At 41.5% G+C, this 24,007-nt stretch overlaps 3 protein-coding genes across 3 annotated transcripts in view; 2 read left to right on the top strand and 1 right to left on the bottom strand.

Annotated features, from left to right (window-relative positions):
* Positions 1-1,335, bottom strand: part of LGSN (lengsin, lens protein with glutamine synthetase domain) — a 137,239-nt gene extending 135,904 nt beyond the window's left edge. Inside the window, exon 1 of the mRNA XM_073675492.1 lies at positions 1,192-1,335. The gene's annotated coding sequence lies outside the window, so the exon portion shown is untranslated. The remainder of the gene's footprint in view (positions 1-1,191) is intronic.
* On the top strand, positions 944-14,231 carry LOC141259462 (uncharacterized). Its single transcript, XM_073675491.1, has 2 exons — positions 944-1,156; positions 13,782-14,231. Exons 1-2 carry the CDS (start codon positions 944-946, stop codon positions 13,875-13,877), a joined length of 309 nt encoding a protein of 102 aa, XP_073531592.1. The 3' UTR covers positions 13,878-14,231.
* PTP4A1 (protein tyrosine phosphatase 4A1) lies at positions 14,198-22,012 on the top strand. Its single transcript, XM_073675490.1, has 5 exons — positions 14,198-14,335; positions 16,778-16,870; positions 17,815-17,945; positions 18,322-18,396; positions 20,748-22,012. The coding sequence occupies exons 1-5, from the start codon at positions 14,231-14,233 to the stop codon at positions 20,863-20,865; spliced, it is 522 nt and encodes a 173-aa protein (XP_073531591.1). The 5' UTR covers positions 14,198-14,230; the 3' UTR covers positions 20,866-22,012.
* Positions 22,013-24,007: the final 1,995 nt, after the last annotated feature.

The following is a 24,007-nucleotide window of genomic DNA, read 5'->3' on the forward strand; positions in this document are numbered from 1 at the left end:
GAAATACACCAAAGCTTTTTATTTTATAGGGATTTCTATAAATTTAGCTAAAAATAAAGCCACGTTCAGACGTTCAGTATTCGGTGAGTTTTTTACCTCAGTATTTGTAAGCCATAACCAGGAGTGGGTGATAAATACAGAAGTGGTGACGTGTTTCTATTATACTTTTCCACTCCTGGTTTTGGCTTACAAATACTGAGGTAAAAAAAACTCACCAAATGCTGTACGTGTGAATGTGGCCTAAGGAATGGGTTTAACAATTAAAAACACACTCCGCTCCCCTCCGTACGAGTCAGGTGACTGCAGCAGCCAATCACTTGTCTGAGTGGAGCTGGCATGTGACCAGTGATTAGAGGCAGCGGTCACACAAATCAATAACGAGGCTATTTGCTTATTAACCCATTCTCTGCTCTGGCAGTCACACCCCGACACATGTACATTAGGTTCTGGTTCGGTTCCCCACAGACAGAGAAGCGACAGCCTGTGTGGTAACAAGCTCAGAAGCGACCAATCAGCTCTTCTAACCTGCCATGGAGACATGCGAGTTGCAATCTGATTGGCCACTACGGCAACCAGCTGCAACACAGATTCCAGTCACAGACAGAAAACGCTTTGTGGTCGTTATCGCCGGTGTCAGTCTTATTCTCCCACAATCCTCCATTCCACACCGGTAGGGCTCACCCCACCTTATCACACGGCCACTTCCGCAGCGCCCTTCCCCCCAGCACACACGACGTGGGCTCTTTGATTGTTCAACCAGTTCGCACCGGCTTTTAGCGCACTGACGTCAAGGAGGCACGTCTCGCGCCGTAACTCCCCTTTCCTGGCAGCGAGGTGCGCAGTGATTGGTCGGGAGGGCGGACACGTCACTAGGGCTATATAATGCTGCCTTTGTGACACAGGCAGCCCGGCGTAAGTGTGAGTCGTGCGTGAGCCGCGTCCCATGGTGGTTAGTGGTCACGGAGGAGAAGGCAGCGAGAGGAGGTCGGGGCCGAATCCAGCCCGTCACAGGAGCCTACACCACCGCGCCCTAGCTACGGGACACCGCAGTCTGCTGTATGCTCCACCAGCGGCCGCCCCACGGCTCCACCCGCGATTCTTCCTAGGGACCGGCTGTATGATTAAGCTACAATCTTCAATGAGTAAGCATAGCCCTGTAAGTATCTCCACCCGTGCATATGTCTGCTGTACCTAGCACGGCCGCCATGTCTGCTCCGCTGCGTGCTCCTGCCATCTGCATTGTGCTGTCACCAGGCGGGTCTAATCCGGATTGTAGACGATGTAATCTGCTCCGGGTGAAGACCTGTTGGATGGAGGCGGTGATGGGACGTGTCCGGGCTTGTCCGCTAATCTGCTGGCGGGGATTACCGCCTCCATTGTGCTGTCACACCGGGTCCTCTGCCCCCTATAGGAACCTGCGCTTGTCACTGATCTGTCCTCGGCTTGTGCATCAGGGGAACGTGTCACCAGGTTACTACTACCCCATCCGAGAGCAGCATGTTGTAGGGACACAGACACTGATACTTACTGAGCTTCTTGCTGCAGTTTTGATAAATATCCCTGTTTTATCTGCTGCAGATCTGCCAGTGCTTTGTGTGTTGGTTGGACTACCTGTCATCAGGTTTGTTAGTCATAATCTCCTGATAAGGCTGTGCTTTTATCACACCACCAGTAAGTGACACCTCACTGCAATCAGGGTCGCTGCCCCTACATTCTACTGCTCATTAGACGGGAATATGGTGAGATTTCCTGAGTGGAGCCTGCATGGTAGGAGCTTGCTATGGTTTACTGTTGGTATGCTGCACATAATGGGTAGTGTTATCACCACTCTGATCAGAATGTTCTGTCCCTGTAACCATTACAACCACTAGCAACAATGGTACTGGGGGAAAAAGTTCCTTCATTGAACAGTGTTCTTTAAGTGGTTTCTCAGTCACTTTGTAAGTAACATCTGCTAATTGGGGCAACGTCTAAAGCCATCAGGAATCTGTTTTCACGTTTTTATTTCTTTTGCATGAGAAATATAGTACCAATATGTAAATCTTACATGTGTTTTGAGATCAAATTGGCTTACCAATGTGGTAAGAATGAGTTTTCAGAAATCAAATCACAAAAAATAGTCACTTTGTTTATAGCAATCCCATTTATTCTGCTATTACTGTAAAACACTATTTTCTGTACAAAAAAATTGTGTGGTTTCAGAGGTTTTTTAGTGCAGACCAAAATTTCTGTGCTGCAAAATAAAAATCAGATTACTCATCCTCCCCAGGTCCAGCGAAGGCTTTTCTTGCTGCAGCAGTGCCTTCATGTTGACAGCTCACATTACTGAAGCCAATTTGCTGAGCTCATTGGCTCGACCAATGTCTATGGCACAAGCTGCTGAGATCGGTGACTAGCTGCAGCGGTTCTTTGCGTGGTTGCTGTTATGTCACCACTACAGCTAAAATCGAAGTAGCCCCATAAAGTGCTGGATCTGGGGAGGGTGAGTGATCTGATTGTTTTAAGTTACAGGAAATGTTTGCAGTCCATTTCTCCAAAAAATGGTAAAATATTTATCGTTGCCTGCCCTTTAGCCTTGAAATGCTATTCTACCTAAATTGAAAATTCTGTTATCTATGGATCATTGAAGGTCTGACTTTTACCCCAGTGATGCCAACAAACTAACTGCTCAAGCAGGCAGTCTCATACACAATCAACTTGAGTGGAGGTGCAAGAGCTTGACACTTGCCCCATGCAAACAGGACACTGCAGGCTACTGGGGGTGGTGTGGTTCAGTGGTTAAATCCCTGTAATTGGCAAGTGAATAGTTGAAAACCAAACGTTCTGTGAATTCCTCTAACTTATTTACTATAGTTTAGGTAACTCTGTAATTACAATATATTTCAGCATGGAGCTGCCTCGGGAACTTTCTTGCTCTGTAGTCAATTGGCATTCTACAAGTTGTCCTTATATAAGCTGATCCACAGTATGGGTGCCATTTACAAGTGTGTGAATTGACCAGTGTCTGTGCCATTGAAGGCATTAGTCATTTTGAGTACAAAATTGCTGCCTGAACAGGCAGTATGACTTAGTCTGGCTCCTACATCACAATGGTATGATTTACACTGGCATATCAGACAAAAACATGGCTGAGTGGGGCCTTGGATAAGGCGATTAGTCCAAGGGGAATGTCCCTGCTGCCTTTTACCCACTCTTGGTTTAAAGACTTTGTCCACTACTTTTACTTTGATGCCTCATCTGTAGGTTAGGCCATCAATGTCTGTTCAGCTGGGGCACCTCTGCCAATCAGTTGTTATTGGCAATTGCTGACTGGAAGTGCTTACTTGTGGAGCTTGGCCATCTAGTTGTATAGTACCCCACGGCAGCCACTACATCCGCCTGCAATGAATTGAATAGGAGGTGGATGTGCAATACCCTGCGGTGGCCACTGCAACTTGACAGCCAAGCTCCACAAGTAAGCACTTCTGGCACCAATAACAGCTGATCAGCAGGGGTGCCAAGTGCGGGACCTCAGCCGATCAGACATTGATGACCTATCCTACGGATGGGGCATTAATGTGAAAGTAGTAGACAACTTCTTTAACAGGAGGGTGTGTACATAGCAAAAGACATAAGCAGATGGGCACATGACTTTTGGACTACTCGCCTCCTATTAGCTATTCATTCAGCTGTGCTTTGTTTAACCCCTTTACAACCAATGCATTGTATAGTGCGTCATGAGCAGGTGTGTTCTCGCATCATGACATGCTATACATATCATGACTTTAAAAAGCTCCTTGCTGACAATGGTCACTGACAGTCATGGCTAGGGGGGGGGGGCGGCATTTCAACAGTCCCTGCTCTGATAGCTGACATTGGTCAGTCGATCTGACTGATTTAAGCACAATCACCGCTGGGAGCTCGACTCGGCTGACAGCAGAGCTCCTGCGGTAACAGCCTGTGCTCATACCACCCCTGGCTGATTAACAATTCAGATCCTGCGATCGCTACCAGCATTTAGAAGGTTGAGGCAGTAGGCTCCCTCTCACCCCCATGATTAAATCACAAGGAGCTGATGGCTGTCATGGCACCCAGAGGTCAAGCAGTGACCACCTGGTGTGCCAGGTACAGCGGCCTGTTAGACCCTGCCATAGGCAGGGTGTAACAAGCATTCTGCCTGTGATATCATGTCCCATTCACTGCCGTGCTGGTGCATTGCAATGCATGAGACAAGTGGTCAGTGAAATAAGTTAAAATCCCATAGAGGGACTCAGGAAAAAAATACACAATAAATACTACACCAACAAACTATGTAAAATCAAAATGGGTACACACTTGTGATCTATAAAACTGTCAAACTAGTTAACCCATACAGTGGACGCCATAAAAAATGGCAAAAGTGTGGTTTTTCATCATACCACTGGAAAGAAAGTGGAAAAAAACTTATCAGAAAGACCAATATAAATAATGGTATTGCTGAAATCATACTAAAAAATAAAGCTGCCTTATCACTTTTACCACATGGTGAACAGCACAAAAAACAATTCCAGAATTACTGGCTCTTCATTCTGCCTCCCCAAAATCAGAAGAGAAGGCAATCAAAAAATGTTGTGCCCTAAAATGCCACCAATAAAAACCAACTCGCTCTGCAAAAAAAAAGCCCTCCCTGTTGGCAGGAATATAGAAAAATTATAGCTCTCAAAATATGCAAAAAACGTGTTTGCTTTTTTTTGTGTGACAACAACCAAACCTAAACCAATATAAACTGATATCACTGTAATCACACCGACCCGAAGAATAGTCGTCTAATAACTTGTATCACAAGGAACGACGTAAAAAAATTAAACTAATTCTTCACCTGTTGCTGATTTGTTCATTCTGCCTCCCAAAGATCGAAGTATGGCTCTGCTCACGATTATCCTGTGCTGAGTGCTTATGCCAGGGTTTCCATGTAAATCTCTGAAATACATGATTCAGACGGAGCCCCTGACGGAAGATTCTCTATAATGAGGCAGATGGAGGCTGTCTGGCCTATGATCTGGCTTTTTTGTTTTGTTTGCTTTTTTTTTTTTTTAGGCGTGCATAAAAGTGCTGTCGGACAGTTTTGTGCACCGCTTAATGCTGGTTATTGCATTGTCCATACATATCCAGTCGATGAAAATCTAGTATTTAACCCATACAGTAACTGTAGTGGAATAAAGAATCACTCATTTTTGTTGCTGCACCTCCCACAAGAAAATGCGCTTGATCAAAATGTTTTCACTGTTAAAACTACTGATTGGCACGCAAAAAAAAAACAAGCCCTCAGCCATGTATTGACCTAAAAAATTAGGTTGGCAGGTCACTTTTACAGCATTGTATAAGACTATATTCAAAAAATAGAATTGTGGGTTTTTGTTTTTAACCTTAAAACTGTAATTTTTCAGTATATTATGTGGTAAAGTGAGTAATGTTAAAACTTATGGCTCTTGGGAGGAGAGGAAAATGCTAATCCACAGGAGTAGCAATAAGCGAACTCAGTGTATACTGTGCAGACTTGATCAATGTCTTCTATATAAAGGGCTGTCTGCTACCAGGACAACACCGTCTCAATCTGAATGTTTGCCCCATTAAAATAAAAACATTAGTTTCACATTGGTCATATAACTTAGCATTATGAATAAAGGAGCAATTATTGGTTATTTGGTGGTAAATTGGTTTTGCTCAAGGCTTTATTTCAAGTTTATACATGTGCTTAAATGTTTTATATATAATGGCCCATGTGAGTTGACAGGAAATGACATAAAACGTTGCTACGCAGGCATTTGATAGAAGGATGCATAGTCTGAAACGTGTTTGCGATATTTATGCCAAATTATGGTTGTGACCTGGATTACTCAACTTTAATTTTTTCAATAAATATATTTTTATTATCCAAATGCTGGATGTTCTCCTCGTCCTTCCTTTGATGCTGTTGAGGATGGTTCAGGAGACCCCTGGCCCGTCCATACATAACACACGGACTGTTGAATTTGGCCTATGATGGATCTCTTGATTTGCTTACTGACTCCAGATTAATAAGCTGTGTCCTGATACAGCTAATGGTGTTGGGACGGTACTATTAATGTCACCATCTTTTCACAGTTCAGTAAATGCCATCTTAGTGTTGCGCTTCTGCTGTGTATTAAAGGCGAGCGTGACTCAAATATAATAGCACTTCATCACAGCAAAAGGGAATCAGAAAATGACAGATTAAGGCTGTGCCCACAATGCAGAAATGCTCTGGATTTTTCCTGAGCACTTCTGCATCTCCCTGTAACGTAAGGTAATTACAAAAATCCTTAGGGCCCCGGGGGGATACATTGGGAGGGTAATATAAAGTACTGGACAGCCCCTTTAAGATGGGTCAAATGTGGCAACAGATTCCACTTAAACAATGCCTTTCCAATGTGTTGGATAAACAATGTCTGACCAATGCCACTTCCCCATTGCCACTGCTATTCTTTTATTTCTTTTCCCATTAATTTTTTTGTTCAGAATAGTCACTATTCCCACCCCCCCCACACACACACTAAACAGTTTGATTAAGGCTATGTGCCCACATTGCGGAAATGAAGCAGAAAATTTCTGCTTCATTTCCGCATGTCCTTTCCTGGAAGAACGCATGCGGAATTCCGCACGTCTATCGCGCTGCGTTTTTTTCATGTATTAAATAAGGCAATTCCGCATGCGGAAATGCAAAATTAATGAACATGCTGCGGATTTTTGAACGCAGCATGGGCATAGAACTTGCAGATTCTCATTGGGGACCATGGGATGCGGATTACCAAGCGTTTTACAAGTGTTTCCGCTGCGGAAAATCCGCAGCAAAAACGCTTGTAATCCGCAACGTGGGCACGCAGCCTAAAGCACACTTTTCCAAATGTGTTATGGCTTTGCATATGTCCCTTGCATGGTGGAAGCAAAGATGAACTCTGGGATCCTGAAAAATCCAGCAAAACCTGCATTTTGCCTGCAGTTTTTTAATGCCTAGAGATCAGGTTTTGGCTGCAGCAAAAAAGCAAGGTGTGAACGCATCCTAAACCTTTGTTTGCAGTAATAAAAATTACAAGTGTAATGTAATTAAATAAATTCACTTGTAGTGATTACACCAGCAGAGTGGAAATGCCCATCCTAAATGGGTAAGCCTTTATGATTGTTTCAAGACAATTGTTCAGCATTGGAACGAATACATATTCCAGTCATTGTTGAAAATGCTTTTGTTCATATAAAACTGAAATTGATTATCAAACATTTTTCTCTATTTCAAAAAAAATTTCTGTACATCTTGGGAACACTTGTACAATACTTTATGAATTCATTTAATTAGAATCTCAATACTGAGCACTACTTCAGATCGGTCTGTGTGGACATGGTGCACCATGTAACAATCGCTACTCAACAGTTTCATTCCCACTTCTCATCCTGTGTAAACTCTTGTCTGTCAGTTTGTCATGAGTTATAATCGCACAATTCATTTAAACTATTTGCTCATGTTAATGGACACTTGTGGTGATCCATTAGGTGAGCCACGTGGCCCTTTGAATGGATCAGGGAACTTCACTGGAAGAGCAAGAAAGAAGCTTCATTTACACAAGATAAATCTGTCTAGTTTAACCTCTTGATGACTGAAGATGTGTAGTTGTGGGTTGTAATAATCACCCTGGCAGGTTAACGATGCAACCATATTTTATTCATCACATCCATGGTTTTACAACAATTCCAGGTAAATGACCAAAATACATTGCCCCAGTCCACAAGATCCCCTGCCCAGGGTGGTAGTTCACTGCCTTTTTACCAGACAATACTTTTGGTTGGCCCACAGATTTCATATCTCCAGCCAGTATAGCCTGAAACCACAGTCCATGCTCCTCCAGACAACAGATGAAACAATAGAAGCACAGGTATCCAGTAGCAATAGTCCTTCAAAAAAAAATAATAATCATCAAATCCAGACAGATCCCACAATTGTAGCACATGGATCCAGCCCAGTTAGCATCCGATCCCCAAACTCCATAGGCCATCCATCCATGGGCTCCAGAACCTCAGCCTAGATCCCCTCCCTTCAACGTCATGCCACTAACTGACTTAACATATGGCTTCCTGGGATCAGCCCCATGAGTGGGCAGAAGTGTTCACACCGTCCACCTTAAATATTTGCTTTTAGCTGAAAGAATGAAGAATATTCCAGCAGCCCATGACATGGTACTGCATGCAAGATCCCCTGTGGTGATTGCTCCTAAAGGTCTACTATCCACACAAGACTAGTGGCTGTTAGTATCTCAGGGGCCTTAAGTTATTGTTCTAACGAGATTAATAGAATGATTGCTTTCCTTGATCACCAAACTTGGGTCTGGCCTTATGTATGCTTAATGTCACTGAACGGAAGCATTGATTCCTGAGGCTGAACCGATGCGCAAATTGTTAGTAAAACGCAACAATAAGATTGACGGAACCAGTGCTTTGTGCTGGAAAAAGTTTGCATCCTTTAGAGCCGTGGACTCCACTCTACATGCATTGGTTCAATAGTCTTTTGAACAAGACCAGCTCCTCAGTGACAGTCTATTTTTTTTCTTTTTTTAAAAAAATCTGTTATGTCACTGACAGGGACTCTGAAATGTGTTAACATTCCAGTGATTATTTAAAAAAATATATTTATCTTGAAGGACCTTCAGTTTTGAAGTGACTTTGATTGGATATATCACCCACTCACACATTTATGACCATTTAAAAAAACAACTTTTTCAAGTATTCAAAATGGCTATTAAAGACCCTGCCTTCAAGTCTTTCAGAAGGACAAATGCAAAATGGAATGAAATGAATTATTTTTCTCTCCAATTGCTAACATTGACAAACCTCCAAAGCTGGCAATACTTGGGACTCGGATTGCCATGTAAACAATCAGACCCACTATGCTGCTGTCGCTGTTCAGAGCAACATCTTGGTGGTGTAACCGCCACGATTTGTGCCAACAATTATGGCCGATGCAGTAGGATGTCAGCTGTAGTATAGAGCGGACTGCTGCACTTGCCCATTTTGGAAGAACTAGTCTTAGTTTCAAATCAGTGTTGGCATATTGGTGGTCACTAAGGGGTAATTGTTTTGTTGCCCCATTACTAATACTATGCTGTCTCCATTGACCAGCTCAGACAACTTTAAAACTAGAGGTGGGGAAATTTGAATGGGAGAAACACTGAAATTTCTTTGCTACTTGAAATCTGCAATTAGAAAATTTCAGAAAACTCATTCATTTTGTGAGTACTGGAAATTGCCATATTTGGTGCAGAAATTTCTGTTGCAAATACTTAGCAGGGGGTTTGCTATATGGAAAACTCCTTCTGAATCCATGTTCCCACTTGTAAAATAACACTTGTACTAATTTCCAGCACCATTTCAGCAGTGTCAGCACTAGCTTTTGGTGATCGAGTGACAGTCACGCGATCCCTGCAGCCAATAAGTACTGGGTTCACTCCCTGCCCTTGGATTCATCACATACTCCAGAGGAAGTGAGAGCAGCAGCAATCCCCAGGAGAGCCAGTGATGACACTACTGGAACAGCATGTGAGGTTGTAATGGAAACCCCAGTGTTGGGAGAGCTAATTTGAGGTGAGATGCAAAGGATCTCCAGATCTGCTAATGTGGGTCCAATTAATAGCAAATGAATCTGAGACAAGAACACACAGCCAGTATCTGACAGTGTACAAGGCTTGTCTGCTTTCAGATCCAAAGCCCAAAAGTATCTTATTACACCTACGGGAAGAAAAGAGATGGCTTAGTGTATTTCCTAAAAGATATGCAAGTTTGGATGGAGACAAAGGCCCACAAATCATGGATTCTGCTGATTTCCTTCAAACCAGTTCTGTCCAGCTCCCGAGGAAACTTTTAAAGAGAATGCCCTGTGCTTTTTTTATTCACTTTTATAAAGCGAATTGTTAAAGAAATATAAATTGCTTAAATTAAAGCAAGCTGTAAAATATTAACCAGTGTTTTTTTACAAGGGGGAAACCTAGGGATACAGAAGGGATTGTGAGTAATGAGCAACTCCTTTAATGTGTGCACATAACCTAACCATTCTAAATTTTTGCAATGTTTCACAGAATATATGGTTTAAGAAGCAAACTGGCTATTCTCGATGCATGAGCTGCCTGGGCAGTGAAGAGAGCTATGTGGTGGACTCTGCTCTCCCTGCTTTTGTACTCTTCTTTCCCAAATTGGCACATTTTTCATTGTGTGGTGGTCTTGTTCTCTCCTGAAATCACTGCATTTCCAGAAAAGATTGTATCAAAAAAGCTTGTTTGTATTTAAGCAGCACTCCAGCACTTTAAATGTAAGCACCCTGCACTAGGACATACTCTCCCTCCAGCATCTTCACTGTTTTTCAGTGCAGCTCTGGGCCCACTGTGCTGACTTGTGACAGCAGCTTGACTGATCAGAAGCTGCTGACTTGTGACAGCAGCTTCTGACTGATCAGAAGTAAGAAGCTATGTCACAAGCTCTCAATACAAGTTTGAAAGCCAGAACAAGGCTCTCATGGACTTGAAAAGTGTCCATAGAGCAGCTTCATGAAACACTGGAGCTGCAGTGAAAACGGATACACTGGAAGGTGAGTATCAGACAGGAGGCAGGGGACTTGCATGTAAAGCACCACTTGATTGGTGCTTTAATGCTGACAGGATTTTGGATTTCTCCTGACGGCTGAAGATTCAGTGACTTCTAATTTTAGTTCTGTACTGTCACCTATGCAGCAGTACACAGGTGTCTGCAGTTTGTCATGCCATTGTATAGATGTCTGCCAATGAAATCTGCAGAAATTAGACTAATGGTACCATTGGAGTACTGGAAATGGGATGAATTTTATACTAAAGCAAACCTGACAGCTGATGCATGCTGCCCATAAATTAGGCAGCATGCATTCTGCACTGGCTGTATGATCTCAGGCATATGTTCAACTCTGAAACACTGTAATGTTTGCGGGAAAACCTTTTTATTTTAATAGCCACCTGGAGACTAGTCGGACAGGCAGGTTTCTAGCAGATTCTTCCTCCTCAATGCCATTCATTGACAAGTCTCTCCCTATGTGCATGGTTACATACAGTTATACAGATTGAAAAGACCCAGGTCCATAAAGTTCAACCTTCCTACACCAATTTTACATTGTCACTAATTTAACTATAACCCACAATGTTATTTGTACTGGGGAAATCATCCAGCCCGTTCTTGGAAGCTGTGTCTGCCATTACTACCTCTTGTGGTAGGACATTCTGTGAAGAACCCTTTCCTATTTAGCTGCCGGAATCTCCTTTCTTCCATCCCTGAATGCCCCCTGGTCATTAGTATGGTCTTTTGGAAGGCATAAGCTGTATGCCAGTCCTTTGTACTGACCACACGTATTTATACATATAAATGAGATCTCCTGAGACCACTTTTTTTTTTTCGACGCTAAACAAGCCCAACTTTATCAACCTCTCATCATGAGGCCTTCCATCCCTTGTAGTAATCTAGTTGCCCACCTTTGAACTGACTCTAACTTCTGAATATCCTTTTTAAAAGTTGGAGCCCAAAACTGGATTCCATATTCCAGATGTGGTCTCACAAGTGACTTATAAAAAGGTAAAGGTACCAATATGTTGGAAATCGCAATGTTCTTTTTATACACCCTAAAATCGTGTTTGCTTTTGTGGCTGCTGCTTGACATTGAGTACTGCTGCTCAGCTACTTGTAACCAAAATACCAAAGTCCTCCTGTTCTGTTGTCCCAAGTATACGCCCATTTAATGTGTATGCAGCAATAGGATTACTCCGTCCTAGGTGCATTACTCTACATTTATCTACATTAAAAATCATCTGCCAAGTGTCTGCACATTCAGACCTCTTATCCAGATTGTCTTGCAATACTGTACTGCCAAGGTCAGATTTTAATATCCTACAAATTTTGAAGTCAGCAGAGACTTGACACTTTACTCTCAATCCCATCCACAAGGTCAATAATAAAGTTAAAAAAGGATTGGTCATAGTACAGATCCCTGCAGTACCCCACTGACTATATCCCATGTAGAGAATGTACAATTTATGATGACTATTCTGTCTTTCGGCCAATTCCTTTAAACAGCTACATAGTTTCCTCCAGTCACTGTTTCTATAGCCTCAATTTAAGGCTGTTGTGGTACAGTATCAAATGCCTCTGCAAAATCCAGATAAATCACATCAGCTGCATTACCAACATCTAGATCTGCACTTGACTCCTCATAAAAACCAAACATGTTGGTCACTAATTATCTTTCATGAAACAGTGCTGGTTGGAATTTTTCTCCCATTTTCCAGTGTTTACAAGTGCGGTGAAACTACAAAAAAAGTGCAATACCACGGATTTTATTTTTTTTTTACCACGCTCACTGAATGCTAAAACTGACCTGCTATTCTTATTCTCCAGGTCATTTTGAGTTTGTAGATACCAAACATGTATAGGTTCTTTTATTTAAGTGGTAAGAAAAATCCATAGTTTGCTAAAAAAGGCACCAATTTCTGGGGACGGGTGAGGGCTTATTTTTTGCATGCAGAGCTGCCGTTTTTACCATTTTGGGGTAGATCTGATGTTTTGATCGCCAGTTATTGCATTTTATTGCAATGTTGCAGCGACCAAAAAACGTAATTCTGGCGTTTAGAACTTTTTTTTCTCGTTGTGGTGTTTACCATTCAGATTAATTCTCTTTTTATATTTGATAGATCAGGTGATTCTGAACACGGCGATACCAAAAGTGTATGTGGGTTATTTTGAAAGGGGGGTGATTTAAACTTTTATATATATATATATTTTTTTTTTAAATAGTTTTAATTTTTTTTACACTTTTTGCTGGCTTCTATAGTCTCCATAGGAGACTAGAAGCAGCAACTGTCCAATCGCTTCTGCTAATCACCTCTGTGGCAGACATGCTCCTGTGCTAGGAGCACTGACCACTAGGTGGCACTCATAGCAATCATTACATGACACCTACTGGGGTCTGCAGCAGACCCCAGTGGGTTTGTCATGCCCACTCATCAGTCACCCACATTCACATGACAGGGTCACCGATGGTTGGGGTAAGTGACGTGCATGTGGCACTGCGCTGTTAAATGCCACTGTCAGAGATTGACAGTGGCATTTAACTGGTTAACAGCTGCAGTAGGATCGAGATTCCACCCGTGGCTGTTGCGGGCACATGTCAGTGATGGCCTGGGGCGTATGAATACGCCCCAGGCTTTAAAGGGGTTAATATACAATAAATTGGATGCATTATGTGACCATCTTTTTTCTTAAATTGGGGAAAGTTATGAAATGTCCTATAAATGTCTGTTCTCTTCCTGTTCTAAGGATCTCTGATTTTAGTTGAGATGGAACTGTGCTGCACTTTATGTTCAGTAGTGAACCTCCTACAGATCAGGAAAAGCATTGAGAAGGAATGCTTGCACTCATCTTAAAACTGCTAGAGTGAACAGAACAAGTTTCATCTAAATGGTTTATTGTATCATAATGGTGATGAAAAGATTGATATTACCATTTTAATACAGTAAATGTATCACTTAAACATGAACAATGTATGAAATGGCTGGAGCCCCAAGGTTTGATTAAATTCAGTGGACTTTGCAGGGAACTTTTTAGGAGTGGATTTTGACTGTCTTGGCCCACCACACTTGTATATGACTATTTTCAGGACCACTGCCAATCTGTTTGTTACTGCTTAATAGAATACACTAACATTTCTTCAATTTGTGGGAGCTGTCATTTAAATTTTTTTTTTTTCTTCACAGCAGTTCTGTGGTGTTCTTGGTCACACATTTATGGAGTTTCTGAAGGGCAGCGGAGACTACTGCCAGGCACAGCATGACCTCTATGCAGACAAGTGAACTGTAAAAGAAATTCATTACTACTCCACGAAGAAACCCCCCTAAGAGCCATCAACCTGGAAAAGTGTTGGATTGAATTTGGCAGTGCACCTTAAGTAAGGGGCTGATACCTGGATGGGGTAAACATCCGTGCACTGCATGTCTTTTGTCTCTCAGTATTACTGGATTGAAGATTTGCTCTCGTAAGGAGGCTCATTTCATTCATTGCTTCCATCCAAACAAGCACTGAGAAGTTTGTGGCGTAAAGCTGACTTCAGTTTATAAACATAATTTCCTTTTGTGATTAACTTTTAAGTTTACTATCCTTTTTTTTCTGTATCAGTAAATTTTGTTAAACTGAAAAAAAAAAAAAAATGGCCAGAATGAACCGCCCTGCTCCAGTGGAGATAACCTACAAAAACATGAGATTTCTCATCACCCACAACCCCACCAATGCAACCTTAAACAAATTCATAGAGGTAAGTTCCTGTTGAAGGGCTGTTGTCTTTTCAAATAGATCTGGATACTTGATATGCCACATGTTACAGCTGCAGATCCATGTACCTGCTAGTCAAAACTGAGCAAAAATTGATTGATTTGCAGCCTCAGCCTGTCAAGAGGGGAGATGGGGATGGTGCTCTGCTCACTTACACTGTGGGACTTGAAGGGAATCTGTCAGCTAGTTTTTGCAATGTAATCTGAGGACAGCATGAGGCAGGATTTAAAAACCCTCAACAATGTCTGGCTGTTTGATGTTGGACTGAAGCTTTAGTCACCTTGTGATTAACATTGCTGAGAATAGCTGCACATGCTTGCAAGTATGACTCTGCCCCTTCTGTGATAAGCAGCTCACTGTCTACAGACTTTGTATATAAAGAGCCAGGTGTGGGCATGGTTAACTTTCTCAGCTCTACATTGCTAAATCTAAACTGTCATAACTGCTGCACCCAGTAAACTAAGATACATCCTTGGAACATGGTCTCTTTGCCTACATCAGGCTGTTCTTGCGTTAAGTAGCCAAAAACCTGCTGACAGATTCCCTTTTAAACAGTTTTAGTAAAATAGTCCTCAGTTTAACTATGAAACAATGCAAACTTGGACTAGACTGTAATTGGCATTAGCCATTTTGATAAATTTGACATCGTTTGGTAAACTTGGCACATCTTAGACTCAGGTTGATAAACTAACAGTTGACTGATTTCAGTCCTGTGATGCCAAATTATGGTGCACACTCAATGTTTAGGCCACACTTTTTTTTTTCTAGTACACTTCACAATGGGCCATGTACCTTGTTTTTGACACAAATTGAGCTAGAATCTTGGTGCATGAATCTTGGCAAGAGTCCTTGGTTCCTAAGTGTTTAAAGGGGTGTTCCCTTCACCAAAATCCTATCCCAATGTGTAAAAGCAAATACCTCCAATTAGAAATGTAGTGTAGTTTTTCTTGATTCACTATAGTGAATTAATTAGCTAGGTATCCATGGTTACAACCACTAGCTTCTAAGGTCCTGCACATGAGGAAAGGGACATGGCCAATCAAACTACTACATTTCTAATGGAAGGTGTTTGCTAATATTATACCTACTACATATTAGGATAGGATCTTGGAGATGGGAATAGCCCATCAAGTGGTGCTAGTATCCAAATGTGCACCATTTTGGCAAAGGAGCATGTTAACTTAAATATACAATATGCTGATTTTACATGAGACAGCATATCAAGCTGTGAAGACTACTTTAAAGGGAACCTGTCACCAGAAAAAAATGCTATTAACCTGCAGCTATGGGGTTGATCTGAATGTTAATAGTATTTATGTGCGGGCAGGTTAGTAATGCTATGGGGAGAAAATGAACTTTTTTTTTCTCCCTGGTAGCATTCAAGTTTCAGTCACAGGGGTGGTGCTGGTGTGTGTTCAGTCAGTATACAGAGCAGTGGCTGTAACAGCGCCCCCAGCCCTGACTGACATCACTCTGCATTAGAGCCAGCTGTCAGTCAATCCCATGGGTGCAGTTACAGCCACTGCTCCTGTGTACTCAGAGCAGTGACTGACACTGGAGTGCTGCTGCATGAATGAAGTTACTTTTCTCCCCGCACCATTTGGCTCGCTTGACTTGATGAGTGGCTTTGTCTGTTAGGAAATGGACCAACAGATAAAGCTCCGTTTCTGCTTCTAGACCATGCCCTCAGTAGTTATGGTATGTGGACACATTAAGTCTTTGCTGTAGAAATTTTTGCACAGATATGAAGCCGCTCTTGCTGAGTTTTCCACAAATTCAAATGGAAAGGGAAAAACAAGTGTTATACAGCAGTTTTCCTGCCTAGAGATGCTTTTTGATGCAGAAATTTCTGCTGCATGTACTTAATGTGTGAACATATTTAGCCTTTGCCTAATCAGAGTACCATTACTAGAGAAATGGTTGTAGGGCCTCTAGTATTAAGTGTACAGTGCCATACACTTCCACATTAAAAGTGAGCAGTGACTAGGACTTTACAACTCAACACCTGCCAAGCAGGGGTGGTTGTGGGGGTGTAATATGGCCTGTCCTTGAACAGGTTAAAGGGAGTGAATGCCACACACTTCACCTGAGTGGCTTCTGAATTTCATAGGAAGTCTGTCAAAACCCATACACCATTTTATTCCCAGAAGAGGAATGGAAACAAGGGTGCAGTACTCAAGCAATCTTTGCCTCTTTGGTTTAGTGATTGGTCATGGTCCCTACACCCAGGCCCACACTATTTAAAAATTTCTGACAATTTAGGATGGGTACATGAATTATTCAACAAAGGACCAGGAACAATCTATGAAGTGTGTGCATAACTCTTCATACATGAATATGAAGAGGGTTCTTTAGTTAGGTAGTCTTTAGGATGCAGTCTTGGATTACATGAGGTTTTTTCTAACTTCATTCTTTTATTTACCAGGAACTTAAAAAATATGGCGTTACTACAGTTGTAAGAGTGTGTGAAGCCACCTATGACACTGCCCTCGTGGAGAAAGAAGGAATTCAAGTTTTGGTGTGTATAATTGTCTATGTTAATAAGTGAGAATTTAGTCTAATCTACAACCACCATGGAGATCCAGAATGTGGTGATTCTAGGGAGCTGATCATGCAGTCTAGTGCTAATCTGTCTTCTGATAATAGAAATGTGATGTTACATTGTAAGTGGGTTACTTAAAGGGAATCTGTCACCCTTTTGAGCAAATATGGGCATAGAGGTTGTATACAGCTGAAATGTGTATGCCTCCTGGATGATGCCTTGTTTAATAAAAATCATTTTTAGCATCAATCTTCCAGGCTTTGGGGCATAGGCTGTCTGGAAGATGAGACTGCCTCCTGTCAATTTTAAGATTTCTCTTCAAATGTCCCTTTGACATGTGTGCAGCTGGAAATCCTGTGCCTGGACATTCTGCCTTCAATCTTTCCTCTGCTCTATTCTGTGGGCACGGTCTTCAATTTTGCTGTGCACAGGTGCCGGGAGTCACTAACTTCTGGTCCCAGTGATCTCTGACACACAGTAAATGTGAATTCCCCACAGTCCAGAGGAGCAACGGCAGGCAGAAAGCGCAGGCACAAGGTTTCCAGCTGTGCACGTGACATCAAAGGGACATAAAGAGAAGGAGAAATCTTGTATAATGAAGACCGTAGGCAGTCTCCTCTTCCAGGGGGCCTACGCCCCATAGCCTGGAAGATTGAAGTTATAAGATTATTTTTACTAAACAAGGCATAATCAAGGAGGCGTACAGGTATGACTAATCTCAGCCAAGATTTTCTTTAAATGGCTCTTGGCTGAGACTGTTTTGTCATATTTCCAGCTATGTGGTCCAACTGTTCAGTAGAGCGGTCATTCTAGAAGTCAGTGGTCTTTTCAAATGCATCTTGTGAACAGAAGAGAGTTTAATAAAAATATTCTTTGCTTCATAGCATCTTGACCTGTGAATTTTCATTTTATTTGTACAGGACTGGCCTTTTGATGATGGTGCCCCACCTTCTAGTCAGATCGTAGATGACTGGTTAAATCTTCTGAAGGCTAAATTCCGTGAAGAACCTGGCTGTTGTATTGCAGTTCATTGTGTTGCTGGGCTGGGAAGGTATGTTGTAATTTTGTATATCGATAACTATGTAGTCCTAAAACAAGTAAACTCCTTTTTTAAATTGGTAAACTTTCTACTAAAGCCTAGATATAGCTCTGCTAAAATAGCTGGCTATCTTGAGGTTAAACCTCGGTTCACCCACGAGATGGTGGTGCATGGAGAACCACACCAGTGTCTTGTGTACAACCACAGCCAATATCTTGCATTAAGTCTTAAAAAAATGTTCTTTAAAAACCAGTAATCTTGAATCTCTTGTAATCAGTTACTTCTAAAAAAAAAACATTTTAAAATGCATAAAATACCACACTTGTGGCTTTGTAATACTAATGGACCAGCTGTAACACAACTTATCTTAAACTGTCTTCCCATCCAGAGCTCCAGTACTTGTTGCTCTTGCTTTAATTGAATGTGGGATGAAATATGAAGATGCTGTTCAATTTATAAGGCAGTAAGTATGCAACACACAAGGTGCAAACATCCACATAAAATGTAAACCCAACGTCTGTAAAAGCCTTAAAGAGTAGAAATTATAAATGCCTCAGTTCAGTGGAAAACTAAAGTGACATTTTCAGATGGTTTATTATCTTTGTAAAAAACTACAGAACTAAGTAAATGTAGAAGTGTAAAAATTATGCAAAACAAATGACACGTCCATCTGTAATCAGACTACATATGGGATGTTAAAATGAATTTTTAGAAAATGGCAAAAGGCAATGGTACTCACCAGCCAAGGTTTCAAGAAAAAATGCACACCAGGACACAACCGGCCCCCTTTTTGTTAGAAGGAGGTAACACAGGTGCAGAATGCTAATGAACAATCGCCCTCACCCACTCTCACTGGAGGGGTGACTACCCAGCACTAAAACTGCACACAGATGAAACTTGCAGTAGGGTGCAATTCACACACTCACGGCATCGTGCCTAGCCAGCATCCTATTACACGCCCCTACTATTCGACTAGGTGGGATGCCCGGCACCCTATCCGTGCATCGCAGAGTTGTGAAGCCCCCACTCACAAGGTCACCATTACTGGGCCTGGCCGTGCCCTGGCAGATAAAGTGCAAAAAATATCATATGAGGTATTAGTTGATATTTTGGCCAAAATACTTAAGCTTGCAACCCATCGTCAAGGGTCCTCACGGTTTTGCGAGTCCCTACTCTAATATTAAAAACAGACAGCATAGCCAGAACAATAGACAGAATTTTTAGAAAATGGCAAAAGGCAATGGTACTCACCAGCCAAGGTTTCAAGAAAAAATGCTATGCTGGATGTTAAAATGACCAAAGCAAAGTAGGTTCTTGTATTTGTGTCAATCTTGTAAATATAAAGAATAAAGAACTAGAACCGTATAAAGGTGTATTTTGTACACCTCTTAAAAAGATGTCCAGTTTATGCTATGTAAACAGAGAAGCCTGATTCCAGTAAAGTGTTTCTGGGCTACTTTGTACCATTTTGACAATTCCAGTTTCACCTTCTGTAGATTAAGCTGGGCTATAAATGCTGAGCGGTGTATAACCATCCCCACAGCTTCCTGTGTACACAGGAATCTGCCAATCAGTGGTGGGGTTACAGACTAGCTGGACTTCCTTGCACTTGACACCTAGTCCTCTAGTGGTGATCTTCTGCTGATAAAACACTGATTGTAGTAAAACTACAGCACAACCTAATAAGTGGGATGTTTCTGGAACCTGGCACTGCCCTTACATTATATGCTGCTCTCAGATTTAATGGGGGGGGGGGGGGGAGGGGTGACCTGCTGACAGATTCCTCTTAATAAACAAAGCATTGGGGCATGTTTTTTTTTTTTTTTTTTTTTACATTTAGAGTCAAAACATTAGTTATTTTAAAGATTAAAATATGCAAACAATACATTTTCACATTCGCTGCTTTATAAAGACACTTTCTACCCAGATCAGTGTCTTTATAAATCATATTCATACTTCGATTTATTAGTCTGATCTTTACAACTGCACAATAAATATCTTAACCTATTTCAGTAGATTTATCCAAATCTGTCACCAGATTTCATACATTAATAATCTTGGGTCTGACATGTGAGGTGTATCTGCTTTAAAAATCCATTTCAGAATTGTTGTATGATCCTTCAACATTATCAATGCTAATATTTTAATACTTTGCTTCCTGCTCTAAGGCTGTGCCCATGATGCTGAAGATTTCTGCATGTTCTTAGCAGTAAAAACGCTTGTGGATTTTACATGTGTGTTTTTGACACATTTGTACATGCAGATTTGACTTGCATTTTTCAAATGCATTGGGACCTCAAATCTGCATGCTGAAACGCACAAATAATGGACATGCTGCAGATTTTTCTGCAGAGAATTTCGCAGCATGGGCACAACACATGCAGATTTTCATTGGGTATCATGGTGCACGGATTACCAAGCGTTTACAGTGTGGAAATTCCACATCAAAAACGCTTGAAAAACGCATAGTGGGCATGCAGCCTCAGTGGCTCATGTTCATTTTAATCTGATTTTATAAAGCCATTGTGGTGGCCCTGAAGCTTCCATTGTAGTCATTTCAATAAACCTAGTCTTAGATTTTTAATATATTCAGTTTATAGTGGGAACTCTGGTAAATTCCTATTAAGCAGAATACATGAGTATGAATTCCGGTCATACTATTCTTCATGCCAGTTTGCCTTATTGATGGAGATTTGTAAATCTGACCTGGAGACAAATGTCATGCAGCTTGGAAGTGGATTATCGGTTACTCCTACCTTGACAGTAAAGCAAAACACCCCAAATAAAAATGTACTTTTTTTATTTTTTCTCCAGGAAGCGCCGTGGAGCTTTTAATAGTAAGCAGCTGCTGTACTTGGAGAAGTATCGTCCGAAAATGCGGTTACGCTTTAAAGACCCCAATGGCCATCGTAACAACTGTTGCATTCAATAGAAGCCCCCTTCCTCCTAGTTCCAGAAGGAAATTACAAATGTCAATCTGAATAGGATCCAATACTAACACCTGGTTAATGTTTTATAGGTCAAGTGATTCTTTGAAAATGTCACAGCCCTTCCAGTTTGGGAGCTGCTGATGTCGCATAGATAAATAATGTAATTGAGCTTGAATGATTTGCTTATTTGTTGTGTATTATTTTAAAGTCCTTTTATTACGATTTACCCGCCTAATCATTCAGTAAAAAAACATAATGGTTCTGGTTTCCCCCAAACTCTTATCAATGAAGCGAATGACCACACAATGCCAAAACATCCAGCAACTTTTCTATCTAATAGTGCAATACTTGTCAGCAGTAGTGCACTTTCCATATATTGCCTGATTATTTGCTGGCTGCTCGCTGTATGTTTACATCCTCTCCCACATGTTGCTGTAATATCAGGGCTTGCACAAGTCTATAATGTGCAAGGTTTTTATTTCCCCTTGATGACATTGCCAATCATGCATTGAGTAGGCATTTTGCCATATCATCTCAACCTCTTCTGTTCTGTAAAAGCACACCGACCATATTGTAGAAGTCTCCAGACAAAGCCTTACTGTTTGAATAACTGTCTGCACCACTTGGTGCATCTTACATGGAGGACCTTGGTGTATTTCTTTTTTCTTTTAAAATGTTGCCTTTTGTCTTGTGCAGGAAGTGTAGAATATGCCATTTTCTTTAACTTTTTAACATGTAGATGCTTTAATGTAGCTAGATTCTTAAAGTTTCTGAAAGGTCCTTTCTTTAACTGTATATTTGGACAATTTTTTAACAGTTGCTTTGTGACTTTATTTCCCTTCCTGAGCATCTGCTTTTACAAGGGCAGATATCAATGTCTGTAATTTTTTTTGTATGCCTTTTTGAGCTGTGTAACTTAATATTTGGATACTTGATTATTTTGTTTTATTATGTAATTGATAAAAAGGTGATCTGTATCAATGTTAGCTCAACCATATATTTATACTGTCTTGGGAATGTGAGGTGTTAGTACTGTGGGAGAATAAGTTACCAGTGTTTCACCAGCTTGTAAAATGTAGTATGAAAGCATAAACCTCTAATAAAGAAGGATGCAAAGTCTGATGCTTCATTGGGCTTGTCCTATGCATGGACTACGTGTATGTGTGGCAAAGCTTTTTTTGAATGATGCTTTGAATATAATCTAGTTGTCTCCAATGCTATAATGCAGAATTGAAAAACTATTTCCTTTTTTGCAATCAGAAAAACAGAAGGGAATTTACAATGTCTAGTATTTCATATGCTGACCTTGCTGAAGTAAAATCTACCAATTTTATTGTGGTGCACCACAGTTAAAGTTCTCTCGCTTTCTATCTTCAGGAGACGGTGAACACCTGAAGATTGACAGTTCAGACCATTGGCAGGGTTACGCTGCTGATTCTGACACTGCTTTGTGCAGATGCCTTTGCATGCAGCATGGTAAAGTAGCTGGCTGGATCTGGCCAACTTTGGGACAACACTTGCAAGATCTAAAGCGAAAGGATTAAAAAATGTGCTGTCCTTGCCTAGTAAACGGTCCACCAATGAGACTGCAGAGATGGCTGGTAACCTAAGCCACAAAGTTAAAAATCCCTCCATTCTTAACTGAATTCTGCTGACAAGGCTGCAGTCAACCTGCAACTGCTGATTTTGGGGAAATGAGTCTTAATTTTACAATTAACACTGAAGTAATTAATGAGTGATTGTCTAGTAATTAACACCCTTTAAATGCCTTCTTACCCCAGATTTCAGTTTCCATTCAGTGTGCAATTCACAGCTTGCTCAAGGATCAACATGGCAGTAACTAGATACTATGTGTGTACTGTCAAGCAACACTTTTGAATGCATGAGAAAATTATCAGAAAGGGAAATGCTTAACAAACCTTCTTGTGCTATACTAAATACTATCTTGGTAACACAATGCCTCAGGCTAGCAAAGGAGAAAATAAAGCAGGTGAACTAATCCTGTGGCACATAATGTACATGTAGATTAAAGGGGTTGTCCACTTCTAGGACAGCCCCCTTCTTGATCTAAATGTTTGGCCCTGATAAAATAAATTCTACACTCCTGTGCTGCGAGTGCCATTCCAGCACTTGCAGTCCTGGGACTTGTCTGCGTTTGACACTTGAGCCCAGTGCCCAATCAGCACTGGTGTCCCTTAATTCCTTTCTGGGGTGGCTGAAAGCTGATATTCTTAGGCTGGGATGGGCCAATAGCCATGGCCCCCTCTCCGCCTATTAATATCAGCCTGTATCTGTCTAGCAAAAATAGGGGGGACCCCATGTTTTTGGATTCCCCTTTTTAATAATGGTAAAGGCTAAGCAGACAGCTATGAGCTGTTAATAGGCTGGGAACCTTTATGGATAGTGGTCCCTTCCCAGAATAACAGCCCCCAACTGTCTGCTTTCCCTCTGCTGGTTAGGAAAAGTAGCACTGTTCCTCCTTAAAGTGCACCTGTCCGCAGGATTGTGCTTAGTTAACCACATACCCTGTCATGTGGATGATATTACACCTATTAAAATGATATCTTGGATGATATCCATCCTGTGGTTCTTGTGTAATCTTTACTTTCAGTTTGGAGATACGAGCATATTATTGTTTCAGGGCAGCCTGTGGAGGGGGCTCTATCTGGTGATCTGCTTACATGTTCATCTGTATGCTCTTATGACAGCTCACTGCCTTCACTGACCTGCCTCCTATTTTACATAATGCATCTAGTAGTGTGGGGATAGGTAAAATAGGAGGCAGGTCCATGAAGGCACAGTGACCTGTCATAAGAGCATACAGATTAATATGTAATCAGAGCCAACCCCACAGGCCACCCCAAAGCACGAGCATATAATCTACAAAGTAAAGATTGCACAAGAACCACAGCATGGATTTAATCAACCAAGGTATCATTTTAATCAGTGTAATGTCACCCACCTGACAGTGTATGTGGTTTACTGAGCACAACACTTGCTGACAGGTGCACTTTAATGGTTAAGCTTTTCCCAGATGCCGGTATGTGTGACACTGACACACAGCTGTCATCAGTGTGCACATGCTGGATGTATGGTGGACTGTGCTGCTGGCAGACATGGCTGTGTTTTGCACATGGTCTGTGG

This window comes from Phyllobates terribilis, unplaced genomic scaffold (genome assembly GCF_046119375.1).
Source record: "Phyllobates terribilis strain yellow unplaced genomic scaffold, ASM4611937v1 Scaffold_3__8_contigs__length_932513732, whole genome shotgun sequence".
Taxonomy (NCBI): domain Eukaryota; kingdom Metazoa; phylum Chordata; class Amphibia; order Anura; family Dendrobatidae; genus Phyllobates; species Phyllobates terribilis.